This window comes from Lepus europaeus, chromosome 15 (assembly GCF_033115175.1).
Source record: "Lepus europaeus isolate LE1 chromosome 15, mLepTim1.pri, whole genome shotgun sequence".
Classification (NCBI taxonomy): Eukaryota; Metazoa; Chordata; class Mammalia; order Lagomorpha; family Leporidae; genus Lepus; species Lepus europaeus.
In genome coordinates this window covers 59,748,608-59,768,886 of record NC_084841.1, presented here as the reverse complement: position 1 = coordinate 59,768,886, position 20,279 = coordinate 59,748,608, and the positions used below count along the sequence as shown (strand labels likewise).

General features: G+C 44.5%; 1 protein-coding gene across 1 annotated transcript in view; it reads right to left on the bottom strand.

Annotated features, from left to right (window-relative positions):
- Window positions 1-9,115: 9,115 nt before the first annotated feature.
- ARHGEF28 (Rho guanine nucleotide exchange factor 28) overlaps window positions 9,116-20,279 on the bottom strand; it is a 330,489-nt gene continuing 319,325 nt past the window's right edge. The window contains 1 exon segment of the mRNA XM_062212247.1: window positions 9,116-10,232. Within this exon segment, the coding sequence (XP_062068231.1) occupies window positions 10,069-10,232 (164 nt within the window). The 3' untranslated portion in view covers window positions 9,116-10,068.

The following is a 20,279-nucleotide window of genomic DNA, read 5'->3' as shown; positions in this document are numbered from 1 at the left end:
CAAGGACATCAAAGATCTCTATGATGAGAATCACAAAACATTAAGTACAGAAATAGAAGAAAAAAACAAAAAAATGGAAAAAATCTCCATGTTCATGGATTGGAAGAACTAATAGCATCAAAATCTCCCTACTACTGAAAGCAATTTACAGATTCGATGAGATACCAATCAAAATACCAAGGACATTCTTCTCAGATCTAGAAAAATGATGCTAAAATTCATATGGAAACACGGGGAACCTCAAATGGCTAAAGCAATCTTATACAATAAAAACAATGCTGGATAGATCACAATATCAGATTTCAAGACATACCACATGGCAGTTACAACCAAAACAGCCTGGTACTGTACAAAAATGGATAAACTAATGGAACAGAATAGAAATGCCAGAAATCAACCCACACATCTATAGCCAACTTATCTTTGACAAAGGAACTAAAATCAATCCCTGGAGCAAGGACAGTCTCTTCAACAAATGGTGCTGGGAAAACTGGATCCCCACATGCAGAAGAATGAAGTAGAACCCCTACCTTACACCTTACACAAAAATCTTCTCACAGTGAATCAAAGACCTAAATGCATGACCTGATACCATCAAATTATTAGAGAACATTGGGGAAACCCTGCAAGACATTGGCATAGGCAAAGAGTTCTTGTAAAAGACCCCAGACGCATAGACAATCAAAGCAATAATTGACAAATTATTATGTGTACCTCTGCCTTTCAAATAAATAAAAAACAAATCTTAAAAAAAGGGGAGGAGATCAGCACTGTGGTTTAGCAGATTAAAGCTGCGGCCTGTAGCTCTGGTGTCACACAGGGGCACCACTTTTCTTCATGAATTGCTGGATGCTGCTGTGTGAATGTGTCCTCCCAAGATGCATGCTGAAAACCTAATCACCAAGCTGATGTAGCAGGAGGTAGAGCTTTGGGAGGTGATTAGATTTTCAGGATAGGACTCCCGCCCCAACCCCATGAGTGGGATTGATGCCCTTATAAGAGAAGCCCCAGGAGCAGGCACCTAGGAGTGCCCGGGGCTTTAACTCAGAGTACCTGCATTCAGTTCCCTGCTCCAGCACCTGCCTCATTTCCCACTAAAGCAGATCCCAGGAGGCAGCAGTGTAATTGAGTTCCTGCCAACTTTGGAGTGGTGGGTAGAGACCTGGATTGTATTCTCAGCTCCAAGCTGGCCACTGTAGGCATTTGGGAGTGAACCAAAAGATGGGAGCTCTCTCTCTCTCTCCATAGCTCTCTCTCTCTCAAAAATAAATAAATAAGTAAAGTTTTAAAACAAAGAATCCCCAGGGAGCTGCCTTGCCTCTTGCATCATGATAGGACAGAGCTACAGGTGCCATCTATGAATCAGAAAGCAAACCTTCATCCATCACCAAATCTGCCAACGTCTTAATCTTAGATTTTCCAGCCTCTAAAACTGTGACAAGTGAATTTCTATTGTTTTTGAATTATCCAAAATAGGGTATTTTGTGACAGCAGCCAGAGAGCACTAAGGCATTGGTGTGCTGAATTCTGTCCACAGGTGCCAAGGTGGTAACTCGGCAATTGGGTTCTTCGGCTTCATACCAACATTTGGAAGGACACATTGGAGGGAACACAGTACTTGGCTCCTTGTAGCAGCAGGTGTATTGAAGTGATCACCAACAGGGTGCGTGTATACAAACACATATGCACATGTGTGTGCATGCCTACAGAGAAAGAATGCACACTGGTGTCTGCCAAGAGTGAACCACTGTCTCAGAATTTGGTGATGGAATAAAGGAGTAGAATTTCCTCTCGAGTCACTTCCCTGCACCAGCTCTTTTTATTCATTTGTTTCAAGGTTTCCACTGATGCTGTTTCACCAAAGCATGTAACAGATGTGCTCTCAAAAGCATCAAACCTTCGTCCCTGATTTAATTCCCATACCGTTTTTTTTTTTTTCTGTAAACAAGTCATCCCTAATCTATTTCCCCTTTTATCTCTATAAGTTAGGGAGAAAGAAAAGGCAGAAATAGTTATATTTTGGGGCTGGTGCTGTGGCATAGTGGGTAAAGCCGCTACTTGCAGTGCTAGCATCCCATTTGGGCACCAGTTCGAGTCCATGCTGCCCCACTTCGGAGCCAGCTCTCTGCCAAGGCCTGGGAAAGCAGTGGAAGATGGCTCAAGTCCTTGGGCCCCTGCACCCGGAGGAAGCTGCTGGCTTCGGATCAGCACAGCTCCAGCTCTTGCAGCCATCTAGGGAATGAACTAGCAGATGGAAGACCTCTCTCTGTCTCCCTCTGTTTCTGCCTCTCTGTAACCCTGCCTTTCAAATAAATAAATAAATAAATAATTTTTAAAAAATAATTATATTTTTAAAGGACCAATTTTTGTTTCTAATGTCAAGAGACATAGAAGTCAATATTGGTTGATTCAAATGACAAATACGATTTCTTTTTATTTCTGTAGCCTCACTGCATGCTTTCTCTCATGAGATAAGTGAAGATACTCCTTCACATAAGAGGAAAGGTGGAAAATGCAACAAATTTAGCAGTGACATTTAAGGGTGAATTAACATTAGATCACGTTTGGAGAGGACAAAACAGAAATACAGAGGCAAACTTGAGTTTTCCCTGAGTGTAAAAAAAATAATAATAATAGAATGCAGTCAGCCCATTCACAGACTGAAGCCTACAGGCTGTAACAGTGACATGTGCAGGTGTGGCCACACTGTGTGCCAGTTGTGTCTGCTGCTGCCTGGTTAGAGAACCAGGAGTACAGGCAGATAGCAAACCCCGGCTGGCAGCATGTTCTTGCTCCCTTCCCGGCATTCTCTCTCCTTCCTGGGACACACAAGTCCCCTCACAAGATTCCACCACCCCGGCTCCCGGGGGCTGAGCTGGGCCACTAGGACATTGTCCCCTGGGAAACAAAGTACCTCCGTGATGCTTTCTCTCTCCCCATTTTCTGATAGTGCTGTTAACAGCGCTTTCTTCAGAAGCTGGCCATGCAAGTAGAATCATTGCCATTTTTTAAAAAGATTTTATTTATTTATTTGACAGATAGAGTTAGACAGTGAGAGAGAGATTCAGAGAGAAGGGTCTTCCTTCCGTTGGTTCACCCCACAAATGGCCACTACAGCCAGAGCTACGCCAATCCAAAGCCAGGAGCCAGGTGCTTCCTCCTGGTCTCCCATGTGGGTGCAGGGCCCAAGCACTTGGGCCATCCTCCACTACCTTCCCAGGCTACAGCAGAGAGCTGGACTGGAAGAGGAGCAACCGGGACTAGAACCCGGTACCCATATGGGATGCCTGTGCCTCAGGCGGAGGATTAGCCAAGTGAGCCACAGCTTCACCCCTCCCCCCAATCATTGCCATTTGCAAACAATCAGCAATTTCCCATCAACCGGGAGGGGGCCCTAGGGGTCAGGGGACACTGCCCACTGGGGTCACAAAGCGTGATTCTAGTGGAACCTAATTTACTGAGCTCGGATCTCAACCCAATAGTAATATTTCACTCACATGACAATACAAACCGTGTTTGTTTTCAACACCAAGTGATTTTGCTCAAACTGAGACAATTATGCTCCAAATAAAACCTGAACCACACTGACATATCCGTCACTTTCTTATCTTGATGGCGTTCTCCACGCAATTTCTCCACGGCAGTTGGGCAGCCTGTCGCAGCCCTGGCCACCACTTCACTGCTGACTACACCCGGCAGGTTGGGCAATGAATCAGCTCCAGCCTGGAAAGCTGGCCTCCCTGCCAGGTGGTTTAAAAACCATTTACATGGTCCAGTTTGAGTTTCGAGTGTGCAGACAGATGGGTAAGAACCCACTGATCCAAGAACGTGTTTTTGTGTTGTCCTATGGCTCTTATTTATAAATAAGACCAAAAAAGGAAGGCGGGATGGCAGGTTGGCCATCTCAAGCCGATCTGTCTTGCACGAGTGGACAAGGCGGGGGGGGGGGGGGGGGGTCAGAGCTATCAACAGGCCGTTTCACTGGAGGAGATGTTATGTGTCCAGCATGAGGCACGTCCATCCGTCTTACTGCTTTGTCTCTCCTTTTTTTCTCTCTGCTCTCATGGACACACGTACCCACTTTAATTACTAACAGAAAACAGTGCATTCTGCACACTTCACAACATCTGTTCAGGCCTTAATTAATCCAACCCTCAAGGAGTCTCCATAGCAACGATGCTGAACAGGCTCTTCAGATTCCATCTTACAAAATCTTCCTCTAAGTGAGTGACTCAAGCTGTGGCCATGACCAAAATATGTTTGCATTGATTCTCGTGTCAGATATAACGAGAACTTCACACGGAGATGCTTGCATGGAAAGATTGAGTTTTAGGATCATACCTGGCATCACCATAGTAAAAACAACAATCCTAACCTAGGACCAGAAATTACGCAAAATTTTCAAGCTACTACGAAAAGAAAGAAGGAAATCTGGGGGCCAACGTTAAACCTCTGCCTGCAGCACTGTCATCCCATAGGGGCGCCAGTTCTAGTCTCGGCTGCTCTTCTTCCGATCCAGCTCTCTGCTATGGCCTGGGAAAGCAGTGGAAGATGGCCCAAGTCCTCGGGCCCCTGCACCCACGTGGGAGACCTGGAAGAAGCTCCTGGCTCCTGGCTTCGGATAGGCTCAGCTCCGGCCATTGAGGTCATGTGGGGAGCGAACCAGAGGATGGAAGACCTTTCTCTCCTCTCCCTCTGTCTGTAACTCCGCCTCTCAAATAAATAAATAAATCAGAGAGAGAGAGAGAGAGAGAGAGAGAGAGAGAGGAAATCACATTACCTCCTTTATGTTACAAGAAATTCCTGTGCTACCGAAGATTAATGACCACAGTTGCCTTGATGGCACCTATAGTTATTGTTTGTGAAGCAGTTGGAAGAAACACAATTGCTAAGAAGCAGCTCTTCAGGGAGGGTGATTCCTGGGCCTTGGCTCCACAGATTTCAGTTAAAAGCCAATTGTCCTTTGCTGGCTCCTGCCAGCATCTCACCTTAATCAGAGCTTGCCATCCATGCAGAGCAGACCAGGTCTTCCAAGGAGGCCGTGCAGCTGCCAAGGGCAATGGCAAGCACGTGTCTGAGAGTCTGCTTTAGCTCCGTGGCCTGTGCAGGCCCTCTCATGGATGCTGGCTATGTTTGCATTTATAGCTGAAGCTATTAGGTTAGAGATTGTAAAAATAAGCACTGGCAATGACCCTGAAAAGTTGTTCGGGGCTTCTCCATGTTGTGGGGGGCTGGGCTGAGCAGTGGTAGAGGCCATGGAAAAAGGAAGCTGGGCATTTACTGCTCCCCACCCCCCAATGGCATTTCAGTCCATACCAGCCTCCACGGTTCAATGTTTAACTTGGGTTGCTAACAAGAAGTAAACCATGCATCGGAGTTTTAGTTCCCCTACACTGCTTCCTCCTATGAATAGGCAAATAGCCTGAAAATGGCAGAGGAGAAAGAAGAAGAAGAAAAATAACTTAGACACCTTCTTGGGTGAGGGAAAAATGCATTTCAGCAGACAAATCAGATTCCTTTTGTGAAATAAAATGGGAACATTCAGTCGAGCCTCTGGACAAGAAGAGAGACTCCCCAAACTTTGCCAATGATTGGGACTTCGTGGGGTCTGGTGAAACTGGCCACGGGGACAGGCCATCACCAGATTCTAGGACAGAGCCAAGTCAAGCCAGAAGCCAGGAATACCAGAGGGGTTGCTGGGAGAGGCCGCGGTGGGACTCCTGCAGGAATAAGGGACCATTCTAGAACAACTAGAATCTATTGAAAGTGGCAAGAGACAAAGACCTACTTTCTCAACACGTTTGGCCTTTGTCCTCTGCCAGTGTTCCTAGCAGACTCCTGCATGCTGGTAGCCTCTACAACTTCTGACTTTCTGCTTTAAAGAGTTTTATGGGTAGGCAAAAAACTAAGATTCAGTTACTGGCCCATTAAGGTCTCCCAGCCATGAAGCTTCTATAGAGCTACGGAACGATGGTCTTGCTTCGAGTGACTTCCTGCAGAGCAGAGTTCAATCAGCAGCTTGAAGCCATGGCTTTGAACTCCGCAGCCAGACGCAGAGACATGTGACAGAGCAGCGTTCTAGGTCTAGTTCTGTCAACTCTTTGATCTCAGATTTCCAAGCACTCTGGTTTACTGCCCGCATTCAGCACGTTATCATGAGGCTCCCTCTCAGAGCCCAGCCTCCCAGCAAGCTTTAGTCTTGACATCTCTGAGGACACAAGAAAACAGCCTGTGAAACACTGAAGCCATGTCCCCAGCTGATTCTCCAACCACGAGCGTGTAATGACTGCTGTCACTTTCAGAGCCCTCGCCGTGTGCCACAGTCTATTGAGGCTTACATCCTACGGCTCCCTGTATCACGGACATGTAAACTCAGCTCTGAAGCAAGGTGCAGGATTGTGCAACTCCGAGAGGTTTCTCTCACATCGAAGTAATGAATGCAGGTGCTCCGGAGCACGATCCCACACAATGTGAATGGCGCCCCCTGGTGTTGTGGAACCGGTGGCCCTGGGGGAGATTTAGTAAGCGCTGCCCACGTCTGTTAGACCATCCCATAGCTTTTTCTGCCGATCTCATGCTGGTCAAGGGAGAGGCAGTCAGGAAACAACATGGTAAACGCTTCACGTCAACTATTAAGATCATTCTGGAATCACCCTTCCACGTGTCCCTTTCCTTTTTATTTTTTCCTTTTTTACTGAAGTTTTTGTTTCTTATTTATTTTCACTTATTAGAGAGAGGAGAGAGGGAGAGAGAGAGAGAGAGAGAGGGTACTTTCACGTTCCCTCACTACTTACATAAGACTGCTTGAAAACACCTGAGACAAATGGCTGTTCCCATTGGACACCTTAACCAAGAGGGGAGGGATTTGTGCAGGCTACCTCCCAATGGGATCTTGTTTTACAGCTCCTGGGCTTGGATTGCCCTTCTCACTGGGAACATCTTTTTCCCTTGCTCCCTGTGTTTGTCCTTCAAGCCGCCAGCATCCTCTGCTGTAGGACTGCTCTTCCATTCTGCATATCACCGGCAACCCCTGGGCTCTCCGTACCAGCTCACTGAGCTACCTGAACTTCTCCATATCCAGCGCTGTCTGTGCCTCTATGCATCAGGACCACCTGTCCACGCATTAGGCATCTCCCACCATTTGCTTGTTCATCCTTATTTTGTCCCCAACAGCCTGCTTGGCCTTTAGCTGTTTTATTGATGCAATGTGTGTATAAATCATTGAATCTTTGCAATTCTAATATTTGTTTATTGAATATATGAGTTAAGAGGAGGTTTAGAGATGCAATGAGTTCACAACTAACCTTACAGAACCTGTCTCGTATCTTCAGGCTGGCCAACCCCAGGCATCCGGATTCTCTATGCATTGTTTCTGGCTATGCAGAGGTAATCGCTCTTAAAGACTGGGACCAGGCTGAGCAGTTATTAAAAGTGTTCTTTAATGGTAATAGCCTGCCTATATTGAGTGATTCCTCTGCCCCAGGCTCTGCTCAAACACAATGTATGTATTAGTCATTTCATCCTTGCAATTATCATTCTATAAGGCAATCATCCGTGTTTTATAGGTGAGGAAACAAGAGAGGGGTGAAGTCACCTGCCAAGGACACACAAGCAGTAAGTAGCAGATCTGGTTCCAGGGTCCAGACCCCAACTGCCACGCTCTGTTGCCTTTTGATAGAAAGACAGAGAGAGGTTGAACATTAGTAACCACAGGCTGAGTATTCTGAGTTCAAGGTGGTCCTTGGCCACAGGAAGGGAAGTGTATTCCTTGTGCCTTTTTTTCTTTCGTCCATGATTTAATTACGTCACCTCTTTATCTTACATAATGCACATGTGTGTGAGCACACACACCCACACCTCCTCTGCCGCAAGTGTTCCCTTTCTGAATGAACAAGGTTTCAGCGGCTGAGTGGGCTGGAAGGTGCCGCACGATCCCAGCGACTATGCAGTCCTGGTGAAATGCAGAGTCATTTGGAGTCCAGATGAGATAATGCATAAATGCGCACAGCCTTGAAGGGACAGAGCATCCTCAGGGTCGGCACTGTAGCGTAGTGGGTAAAGCCGCCACCTGCAATGCCAGCACCCCATATGGGTACCAGTTCGTGTCCTGGCTGCTCCACTTTCAATCCAGCTCCCTACTAATGACCTGAGAAGAGCAGCAGAAGGTGGTCCAAGTGTTTGGACCCCTGCCACCCACATAGGAAATCTGGAAGAAGTTCTGGCTCCTGGCTTCGGCTTGGCCCAGTCCTGGCCATAGCAGCCCTCTGGGGAGTGGACCAGCGGATGGAAGACCTCTCTGTCACTCCCTCTCTCTTTATAACTCTGACTTCCAAATAAATAAACCTTAAAATAAAAAGGGGGGACAGAACAAAAACATTACTTTTCAGAACAAATCTCTAAAGGGTTGAATATTCCCTTTAAGTTCTTCCCTTGGTAGGAAAAGATCTTTGTGAGGAAATATATTTATGATCCTGGAAAAGAGTGCCATCTTCTCTTAAAATTAGTAAATTTGTATTGGGGGTACAGAGCAACTCTCCATTGAGATCTTAGGCTCTTCTGGTCAACACAACAAAATCCCATACACTACATTGTCTATAAAACACAGAAACATATTTCTCACAGATCTGGAGCCTGGAAGTGCAGAGTCAAGGCACTGCCAGCAGACGTGGTTTCCGGTGAGGGCCCACATTGTGCTTCACAGGTGGTGCCTTTTTGCCATGTCCTTCAAGCGGTGAGGCGGTGAGGGAACTCTTTAGGACACCCTTTCTAAGGGCACCGCCCCCATTTGTGAGGGGTGCACCTTCCGGATCCTCCCACTCCCAAAAGCCCCACGGCCTATAACTTCAAACTTTAAGGAATAAAACAAAAACAAAACCTCAGGGCCTGAATGAACTTTTCCCCTCTCCTGCTTCCTCTCTCTGGTTAGTTTTGTGATTCTGGATGAGCTGAATATTTCTCTATTTTCAGCCTTCATATGGGGAGATGGTGTGTGTGTATGTGTGCGTTTGTGTGTGCATGTGTGTGTGTGTATGTGCATCCTAGAGTCCTAGGGTCTAGATAATTTTAATAAACTACAAAGGAAGACGATGAGGTCAAAGCTATTTATTGACAACGACTGGAACATACACAAACATCTCTGAACAACAAGAGGGAACTCACCCAGGTCATTTCCCCACACAGAAACCCAGGGGACTCGGCGGCAGCAGGATGGGCCAGCTTTCCAGGATGCGGAGCGGCTGGCCAGGCAGGAGCTGCCCGGAGAGGGAGGGCTCCTCCTCGGGGCGCCCTCAAGGACTGGTAGCCATCGGCGCTCCAGGTGCTCACAGGGCAGGGACAGAGCATGAGGACAGGAGTGAGGGCTCCTGTGCAGTTTCATTATTTACATCAGAAGGGGCCGGCTGGGGGGCTCTGGGCTCCAGGCTGTGCTAAAAGCTGCTGCTGCTGAACTGTGGCTTGAATCCCTGCCACATGCAGAGCACAAAGGTGACTCTGCAGTGCACGAGGCTCAGGCCCTCCGTGTGTTCAGACAGTGTCAAGAACGCTGCCCAGGAAGGACATGTTGCCTCAACGCTGACCATGACAGGTCTACACCTTTGATGCCCCCAAGAGACATCAGCACATGAAAGCCAACTGAGAAAGGGCCTCTCCCACATCCCCCTGCCAGGGCAGGCACTGAGGCCACTCTGGATCAGCAACTGCTGTGCCTGTGAAAGTTCATCCCTTATGAACATTGCCCTTTAAGGCATTTCAACATCCAGACAACCTGGAGAAAAACGCAATTTTACTGTAGGGCCAAAACAACTTTTGGAATAGCTCTTCTCATTCAAATTATGTTTCTCTTCCAGAAATCTGAACTTAGATGTGATAAGTTAAAGATGATACAAACAGAGCTGCTTTCAATAATTTAATTATTAGATGCATGCCAAAAAATGAACTTGCATGAAATATTAAATATTTTTCTTAAAGCAATTTGGACACAATAACACATACATAAAGTATAGGAAAAAAAAATGTTTCTCCCAAAAGTGCCAGTGTTTTGTTTTGTTTGAAAAAATAATGACAATGCAATCAGAGGTAAACAATATTTTCTTCCACTCCATCTCCAGTTTCCCCATCTTGTCTGGTCACTGTCTGTAGACCGAGCTTTGCTTCTGCTGCGAAGGTCTGTGGCTGAGGGTGATGTGGATTGGAGATGTCCGGGGCTGGGGACTCACCCTGGGACGTGTCCAGATCTGCAACAGACAGACAGCATCGGTCACAGGAGACTCAGCTTGGGATCCACAAGAGATTAGAAAATGCAATGCCTACAGAGTCAGTCTACAGAGAACGGCCAAGCCGGGGAGAAAGGGACATGTGGATTCACTAGGACACGTTCGATCACATGCACCAATGTCTCCTGCAGCTAAGATTCACCCTTACAAAATGCTCCTAGGAAAGCTCAAGTGAAGTAAGACCTGCCTATTCACAGCTACGGCTGAGAAAGGGGCGCCCATGCACTTCTCAAGGGGGATCCGGGCCTTGGCTAGGGCAGCGAAAGCAAATAAGCCACAGGTGCACCTGCAAGGTGCCCTCCCTCAGGACACCTCCACGTTAAGGGTTGACCTCGAGACCCACACAATGTATTTGTGACTTTATTGATGTGGGCAAGGGTAGGAAGACAGCAGCCTCACCATGATGCAAGTCTGTTCATAGCACACAAAGCACTTACCAAGAATAGCCAGGTTCTGAGGGAAAATCAGGCCAATAGCAACTGTGGCTGGGTTGTTTTTTTTTTTTTTCTGGTTACCTAGCAACAACAGGGCACTGTGTAGTCTCCCTTTTTTGAGGGGGGAGGCACCTTCTACTATTATAGTTTAAAGGAGAAATGAAGGTTGTTTTGATTTAAAGACAGACACTTGCTGCAAACCATTTCTCCGTGTGTGTCCATTGATCAGCTCCCTGAGGCTCAGCTATACGGTAAGATGACAAACGACCAGCCTGCAGGAGAGCAGGCAGGCAGTGCAGGTAGAAAGGGGGCTGGCCAGCCATGGGTCCACCTGCTCCTCCTTTGGTGTTTGAGAAGAGGCCATTGCAACCCTGCCACCTTTGATCCAAAGTCTTGATTGTGTAGATGGCTACACAGACCTCCTGGCATTCTGATGACAATGTTCTTGTGACTTTGTCCTCCTGAGCAGCCTCCTAGGCTGCAGAGAAAGCGTGAAGCAAGGGTTGGCTGCAGGAATCAGGGGCAGAATGTGCCCTCGGGGCTCCATCACTGGGGAGGTGCTGGTCTTTGCTATACCTCATTTCATCCCTCCTGGCAATAGGAGGTGGTACTGAGCCGGGAGGAGCAGCCAGGGCCACCGCAGAAGACAAAGGTCACCTTAAGGGGCCCTGACAAGAACTGAACTGTGCCTGTGAAGCAAAGAAGGACCCCTGGGGCAGGGGACAAGGAGCTAAGGAGGGATGCTTTGATGCCAACGGGGCACAAAGAGAACAACCCCATTTCCATTTCTGGTGGGGTGACTTGATACTACCAACCCTGATCCAAACACCAGGAATTCATTCAGGATGTAAAACCTGCCTGAAGCGGCCTCTGCCGCCGCCATGGTTTACAGAGCGCCTTTCCCAGGTGCAGGAGCCGCACCGGCTCTTTTATACTCAGTGCGTCTACGCCTCAAAGTGCCGGAACCCACAAGGTACAGGCTGAGAAACTGAGGCTCAGCTGAGTTAAACACTTGGCCCAACATCATGCAGCGAGGAAGTCAGATCCGCGCTCAGAGGACTCCCCACTCATCACTCTGCTCTGATTCTCATTTCTCACTGGGCTGGGATCGGCTTGACCATCCTTTCCACATTCAGAGACCCTGCGTGTTCTGTACTCTCCTCACCTGGTGTACGTTTTGAAGAGTCACTTTGACCAAAAGAGAAAGAAAGCAAAAGTTGCAGAAGACATTCTGAGCCTCTCAAAATCGGCACAGCAATTATCAGACCTCCCTCATGCATGCAATCAATCCAACCCAAATATCTCCAGGCAATGATCTCATTATCAGCACAGGATTACAAATCCACCCAGAATGTTCTGGTCTTATTTTATTCCAAAGTATGCCTATGGTCACAACACATATTTATGCTTTCAATCTCTTTTCTCAGTCAGTGAATGAAGCCATTTCACCCCGCCATACAAACACCCCCAATTAGACTGCTGATACTCAAGACAACAGGACTTCAAGGAGAAAACCTCCAAACTTCCATGTAGCAGATGCTGGCCGAAGGAACAGGCCATCTGCAGTGCCATGTCCCCACCACCAGGTGGTCCAGCCAGGGCACAAGAAGTGCCCCATCTTCAAAATAACAGACCGCCCATTGAGTGAGGCAGCTGGGAGGTGACTGCTGACAGATGTGACCACGCCAGGGACACAGGAAGCCCTGAATCTATGTAATGTTCCTTCTTCTGGGATGTGGCGCCGTCAGCAAAGGATCCACAACACTGAGGACTCCAGGCAACCGAGCAGGCCCACTAATAATGGCCTTGAGAGAAGATTTGTTTTAAAAAAAATTTCCAAATGTTTAACAGAAAGGTTTCTTTTATGTTAAATTGTGGGCTCTCATTCAGGAAGACAGAGAACAAAGAACGAATGTGTGTAGGGAGCTGGGGAGAATGTGTGTGTGTGTGCATGTGTGTGTGCATGTGCGTGTGTGTGTCAAGAGTCCAGAGGTTTAATCAGAACTTTTTCAAATCAGGACAAAAACACAGGAGAAAGGCCTTTCTGGGCGACAGCTCAATGGGCCCTGAGGCGAACGGCCAGCGGTGGTTCCAGATGTTCTGCTGATGCTGTTGTGACATCGTGGCTGTGTGTCACCTGCTTGGGAGCTCAATTTCCTGTGTTCCTGCGTGGTTTGTACCTGAACTGTGCAGACAAGGTCAGGCAGTTGTCTTTGAAATTAGAAACCGTTGGGTGAGTTCTGATTTTATTACTTCATGTCAACCCTAAAAGCTCTCCAACACAGCAACTGTATGCTCCTCAAGGCCCGCCTTCTTTGTCTACACTTTCCATCCTAGAGAAAATGGCCATCATAAGAGCCTTCCACTAAAACAACATTTGTCAAAATTAAACCTCACTGAATCAGAAAGCAGAATCCGTGGGGAGTAAAACTAATCACCGGTTTCCTTTGTGATCAGAACGTCTGTAAATTGGTAGACAAAAATATAGAATACCTTTTTTTTTAAAAGGGCAAAGAGATATTAATACAATCATAATTTGGTCAACTAAAAGCCAAACACTATTAAAATAAAACGGAACTTCAAATTAGAAAGAACTTTTCAATACAAACTTCTCAATACAAATTTTCATCTTGACATAAAAGAAATAATTGGATCCTCATGCTATCTCTGGGAATTGAACACAGTAACCATGATTAACCTTAAAATAAGGACAACTGAGCGGAAACACATCAAAGCCACCAAACCTGGCTAAACCAAGCTGAAAGTAGAGTCTCACCCCGAGGTGGTTTTTTTTTTTTCCCTGCTACGTAATTGAGCTTTTATTCACACACTAAAGTTTCAGCCTCTGCAAGAAATGTCTGTACTCTGGGCATGAGGGCTGGGATAGAGACTGGGATCTAATGCAATTTAGTGCAACTGTTATGTGTCAGTCAGACACAGGACTCTAAAACCTTGCAGGTTTCACGTTTTTGCTGGCACCGCTCTGCTTTCTCGTGAGTATGCAGGGCAGAAAGTGCCCACAGTGAGTGTCTGGCCGGAGGGCTGGAAGCCAGACGCCTTTCCCCAAATCTGCTCATCCGCAGCCTTTAGTCTAAGGCGCTGGCTGACACCTGCACTTGGCTTTTCATACTGTTTTCCGTTCACCTGATTTTAGGATTTCTAACTAACAGCGAGGACAACCACTCTTCCCTAGAATCAACTGGACAACTGCTTTCAAATCCAGCCTGTGAACTCAGTATTGAAAACCTGTGTGTCTTACTTTAAATGAATAAAACACATCTATACTGTGAATCCAATGAAATCTTGGAAACCACACGATAAAATGCAAGTAATTTCTCCTCTCTGAGATTCAGCTCATGAAGGACTGGACTGAAATCATCCTCATCAAGGCCCCCTCAACTCAGCATCGCGAATTGCTCGATTCGTGTTTGAGGTCAGCGATTCACCAAATACCATGCTAGAGGCATAAAAACAATTAATGCATTTTTTCAAATGCTTTCCATTCAGGAAATGCAATCAAATTTGTTACTGGAGTTGCACTGGAAATCATGTTTTTAAGGTTATTGCCAGACATTTGTCCCAACCCTCTTCCAACAGCCTTGCCAACAGCACATATTTGAGGTGGGCCCACACACAATCCTCAAAGGATAGTATTTGGAAAGTTAATTAAGGAGTGGAAGATAATGTCCCCAGTCAAAATCTGCCTGTCTGAGAGCAACTCATCAAAAGGAGATCTGTGACAAGTCCAAAAGGGTTGTCAACTGTCCTAGAGGCCAGAATTACGGTGCAGTGGGTTAAACCGCCACCTGCAATGCCGGCATCTCTTATTAGAGTGCCCATTTGAGTCCCGGCTGTCCACTTCCAATTCAACTCCCTGTTCATGTGCTTGGGAAGACAGAGGAAGATAGCCCAAGTGTTTGGGCCCCGAAGTCCATGTGGGAGACTCAGGTGGAGTTCCTGGCTCCTGGCTTTGGCCTGGCCCAGATGTGATCATTGTGGCCCTTTGGGAATGAGCCAGTAGACACCAGAAAACATCTCTCTCAATCTCTCTCTCTCTTCTACCTCTCTCATTCCACCTTCAAATAAATAAATCTTTTTTAGAATACTTAAATCATGGAGTTGTTGCTTAGGAGAAAAGCATTTTAAATCATGATTCCTTTTATACAAAAGTTCAACTGAAACTTGAAAGCACCAGGACAACTTTCAACATGTGCATCAACTGCCAAGTCTGAATTTAGCTCAGCAGTGTGCCCGATGGCCAGGCACCCAGAAGCCCAGCGCAGCACAAGCATGTTTAGTCTGCTGTCGTGAGATCACTCACGACGCCGCTCGGCCCGCTCTGCGTGTCGTCCCATTCCCTCCTTCCCGGCCAAGGTCACACAACAGAACTTCTTGTCTTCCAAGCCCGGGCATTGAGCTTATTTCAGTTTCCCTTGTACTTGTTATTACAACGTCTCTTGTGCACGTTCCGAAAAATCAGAATTCACACTTTCCTAGATTATCTCTACTTCAAAAAAACAGATTTTATCATTGATGTTCCAAGTCTACAAAGTAAGTTGTATTCTTGCCTTAGAGACTGAAACTTGCTTATACTCAGAAACATTTAAAAAATTGTTTCCTGATGGCAGTACTGGCAATGGCTGTTTTTTCTCAAGAGCATTAATGCACAACATTTTCCTTCTAATGGAAAACATTTATTGTGCAGAGCTGGAGGTATCTTCAGAGCAAAGGAAAATTGGTCTCTTTCGCCTTAATTTCGCTCAAGTCAATTTTCCACAGTGAGCCACAAACAGGATGTGAACCTCTGGCATTAAAAAAAAAAAAAAAAAAAAAATCTGGAGTGGATGTCTGAAGCAAAGAATGCGAGTGAATGTTGTGTCATGATTTCTTTTCTATTTCTAATATACCAGCACTGCCCCTGAAATAAACAACCCAAGTGTGCTTGGGGTGGGGGCGGGGGTGTTGGCGTGCATATGTGGCACACGCATGTATAAATTGGTAAAGCAGAAAGGCAAGCTGTGTCATAATTTTTTTGAGGTTGTGATTGTGGGAGTTGGACTATTATTTTCTTCTCAGTAATGAACATGTTTGGAATGGGCTACATTAGCTGTGTAAGTAATACCAAAAGATGCACAACTATTGAAGCAATTGATACCACGAAGACCCCTTGCTTACATGGATTTTAAGAATTTCTGCACCAAAATAAATTTATTTTTAATTGTATTCTTCTACAAATGTTTGGAAGCACCCTCATGTGCAGGGTCTTGAACAAAAAGGTGCATGAAAAAGGAGTATCATGAAAACACTATGCATGAGTTTCTAAAATTTTTTGCAGCAAATCAGCTTATCTTTTAATTCTACCTTTGAGGTACCCCCACATTAACTGGAAACATGATACAATACATTGGCCCTCCCTGATGTCTGGACTCGGGTCTGCTCTCACACTTTTCTCTCCTGGTGAAGAAGTCATGACCTTCACTTAGGGTATCCTTCTCCTCTCCCTTGAGATGTATTTCAAAGTGGGTTTCCTTAAATCGGATTATTAAGAGCTCTCAGTGATAAAAGAGCACCATGGCCAAGTAGGCTGCTGAAACTCAGGGCAAGTCAGGTGTCTTAAGTGACAGATTTCTCAGAACTTTCATGTGCATCATTATTCCTTCTGGAGAAAATAATAGGCGGGATCACTCGAGGGGCAGCCTGCCCCACGCTCAGGGAGGCTTTTCCCCAAGCATAGGTTACAGCATGCAACATGTGCTGCAGCACGGTACATCAGAGAACTAGACAGCTCTTCTAGACTAGGAAAGAGACACTAAATGACCAAGGCGCCAGAATAAATCAGGGGTGAGAAGCTGGAAGTATGTGAGGTTTTCCAATTCAGAAGCTCCGGACCCCACACACAGTATCTCCCGTGGAGCCAGGCAACCATCGTCAATGAGGGCTGAAACATCAGGAGAAACACTGATGGGAAACTCGATCACGGGCGGATCAAGCTGCTGAGATCTGAACCTGCAGATGTTAACACCACAAACAGAAAAACAGACATTATGTGTCACATGACAGACTGCAACAGTAAATAAGGAGCACCATCTATGGAGTTTTTTTTTAATTCATGTCAAAAACGTGAATCTAATCAAACATTTATTCCCAACTGCCAGTGGACAGGAACTACAGTGGCTGGAGAATATGCTAAGATATGTTAAGTAACACCTGTGGTGACCCAATCAGCAAAACCCAGAATGCAGAAAATTCTTCTGGAAAAAAAAAATCAACCAATCTTTTCAGTAAATATTTGTAAGGTGAAAAAAGAGATATGAGAACTTCAGGTTAAAATAGATTTAAGAGATATATCAACCAAATGCAATGTATGGAATTACTCAGAATCCAATTCAAACACACCAAGCAGAGAAAGCATTTTGAGAGAACTAGAAAAATTCAAGGACTGCCAGCATGGTTGGAAGTAAAATATTTTAGGCGTGATAATGACACTGTGGTGACAGAACTCTGAGTAGTTTTTAAAGTTGTTACCTTTCTCACAAAGATACTGAAGTATGTTTGGATGAAAGTCCTCAGGGCATCTTGGATGCACTTTAAGGTAACCCAACAAAATAGAAAAGAGAAACAGGCACTGACCCAAAGTGGGCTGTGGTCCAGAAATAGTTAAAAAAGCCAGCTCTGGATGGGGGGGGTTCTTAAATGATTTTGCTTTTGTATATGTTTGAAAATTTCCATGATAACTTTTCTTCAGCCCATAGCCTCCCATACATTTGGATTATATTATTGTACAGGGTTTTCTGTCTCTCTAGCAGAGTAGCTACTATAACTCTGATAAAAATGGAACACTGTGGCAATAAATCTAGAAGCCTCCTCTGGATGCCAAGTACATTTATATCAATTTTAATGCAACTATATGACAAGCTATTGGCAAGAATGTATATGGGTTTGTATCTATTTAGAAAGATACACAAATTTTCCATAAAATAGATAAGGTTCATCGAGTTTATAGCTACCCATAAAAAATGATACCAATTCTGGTAGTCTTTTCTCTTGCACAGAAAACCTAATAACGTCTCCTAGGTGAAATATAATTCAGAAAATATGTTATTTTATACCTTAGGTATATTTGTCCTAAGCAATGAATTGATAAGTTTCTCTTGGAATATAGATTCCTATTTTTTAGTTCTTTTTTAATTAAAAAACACTAATACTTTTATTAGAGAATAAAGCAATATTTTATACATTAGTTTATTTTACAATAAAACATTTTATGTACAACTGTAGAGAAATCAGTGCAGATAATTCCAACTTAAAATGAGTTATAATTTAAAGCCCCATGGCGGTGCTTAATATATAAATTGGAAAATGCTTTTACTATTTAATTTTGATAATATAGGTATGGTTTGAATTCTAGGATCCAGGAGCAATATTAACTTAATTCATTGAAATAGCCCTTCTTCTTAAAATTCAATTGTATGAAACAAAATTCCTATTAATCTTCCCTCTTATCCTTGTAAATTTGAGTTCATTTAAAGCTAAAAAGTGGCATTTAAGAAACAGGAATTTAAAAAAATGCAGTTAGTCCCACAAAAATGTCAATTTCAGGTCATCCTAATGGTAGCTGAAAGATACACTAATGTATACTGTTGAATGAATGGTGAATAGCTGATGAAAAACGTCCATCTCTTCTCACTGAAATCATAGGAAATCATGGATTTGGAATTCTGGCCTGTTGAAAGGACCTTGGCATCTTAGCAAGTGTAATCACTGTCTTCATAGGAGGACGAGACTGACAATGCAGTCAAGGCAGAATCACATCAGGGATGCGCCCATCAGGCTCCGGTGTTGTCTGACCTTGGGTGATAGTCCTCAGATCTAGAACTTCCATTTCCTCATTGGTGAACTTGGGCTCAACTTCAACCCACAGCAATAGTCAGGGTGCCATTCACGGGCAGGCACAACCCTGTAGAGCAACCCCAGAACGGCCTGTCCTACAGATAACACGGGCTGTAAAGGATTAGCAATTCCTGGTCTAAAGCAGTACCTTGACGTTCCTTCCACAGAAAAACAGTATCACTGTCAGAATGCAAGTGACTGCATAAACTTGAATTTTCTCCGATATGTAATGATACACATTGAAGTTTTGTACAAACTTTAGTAGTTTCTCCATTTTATTAGTAGGACCACTTCTCAAAACTAATCAAAAATACCCAAAATTCTTGAACTGGAAGATTTCTCCAGTTTCTTAGAACACTAACCTTTTGTATTTTTATCATTTTCCTCCAAACACTCAACATTTATATTTATTTTTAAGGTATTTCAGGGTGATCTATACACATGAATAGCCAGGGTAATGGAAAACTCTGAAAATTATAAAAACAGGCACAATTTTCTGTATTTTACACATATCTTTCATTCAAGTCATCCCCCACACCAATCCAAAACGGTAAGTATACTACAGAATGTGAGAGAGGAAGCCTAAAATAGACCCAGAATCAAACCTAATTTGGAGAAGAACAAAACTTAGAAAACAGAGCTAAAGAAAACTTGCAAAAACTACCTTCGAAAAATATTCAGAGTCGTTTCAACTTCACAACAAAATTCCACAAAATAGGATATGTGTGTATGTGTTTGTGTATGTATATCTTGGGAATTTAAAATGTGCTAGGTCAAATTAAAAAAAAAATCAACAGAATAGTAAGAGGTTAAGGACAAGAAAATCGCCCTTAAAGAACAACAAAAATAGGAAGAAAATGAGAGCAAAATCAGAGGATCTCTGAGGCCCAACCTCCAGCCAGGAAGATAGAATGGAAGGGATACAATTTTTCTTTAATGGAAGAAAGTGAAAAGCGAAAGACTATTTCTGAGAATGGAATTAAATATGCCTCCGGATTTAACAAGCCTAATGAATGACCAGTGAAAATGATTTTAACAAAGACCACACTAAGGCAGGCATAATATAAAATTCAGATGAGAGGGGATTTTTTTAAAAAGAAAGTTCTAAAACCTTCTAGAAGAAGTGAGAAAGGGTCAGGCACAAAGGCCCTCCTAGGAGTCAGAACAATACAAGTAACTCAGGAAAGGAGGAGAATCTATTCCTTCAAAATTCTGAAATAAAATACATTTTTATTTAGAATTCTTATACCAGATGCATTGTAAAACCCAAGTGGATGAGTAGCAAAACTAAATGAATGACATGAAAAAGATATTTCAACTAATCTGGGCAAATGCATATACCCTATGGATTTTTCGCCTGAGCCAGGCCCAAGCAAGGAAGGGGCATTCAGAAGCTTGGGATGGAGGGCTCAGAGGACTCAACCGAGGACAGACAGGACAGCCCAGGTGACAACTCCACAGTGGCCCTGGAAAGCAACAAGTAGAGGGCTCCAAGTGAGTAATTTCCAGGAAAGAAAATGAAACGGATATGGATGGATGTTCTGAGTGGGTAAAACATTGGTAAGTTATTAAGCGAGGTACAGGAACTTTAGAAGAAAACACAGAAGTAGGAATGAAAGCACTCACATGAAGAACCAGTGCTTAAAGTCTTGTGGGATGGATATAAATGATAGTCAATAATATG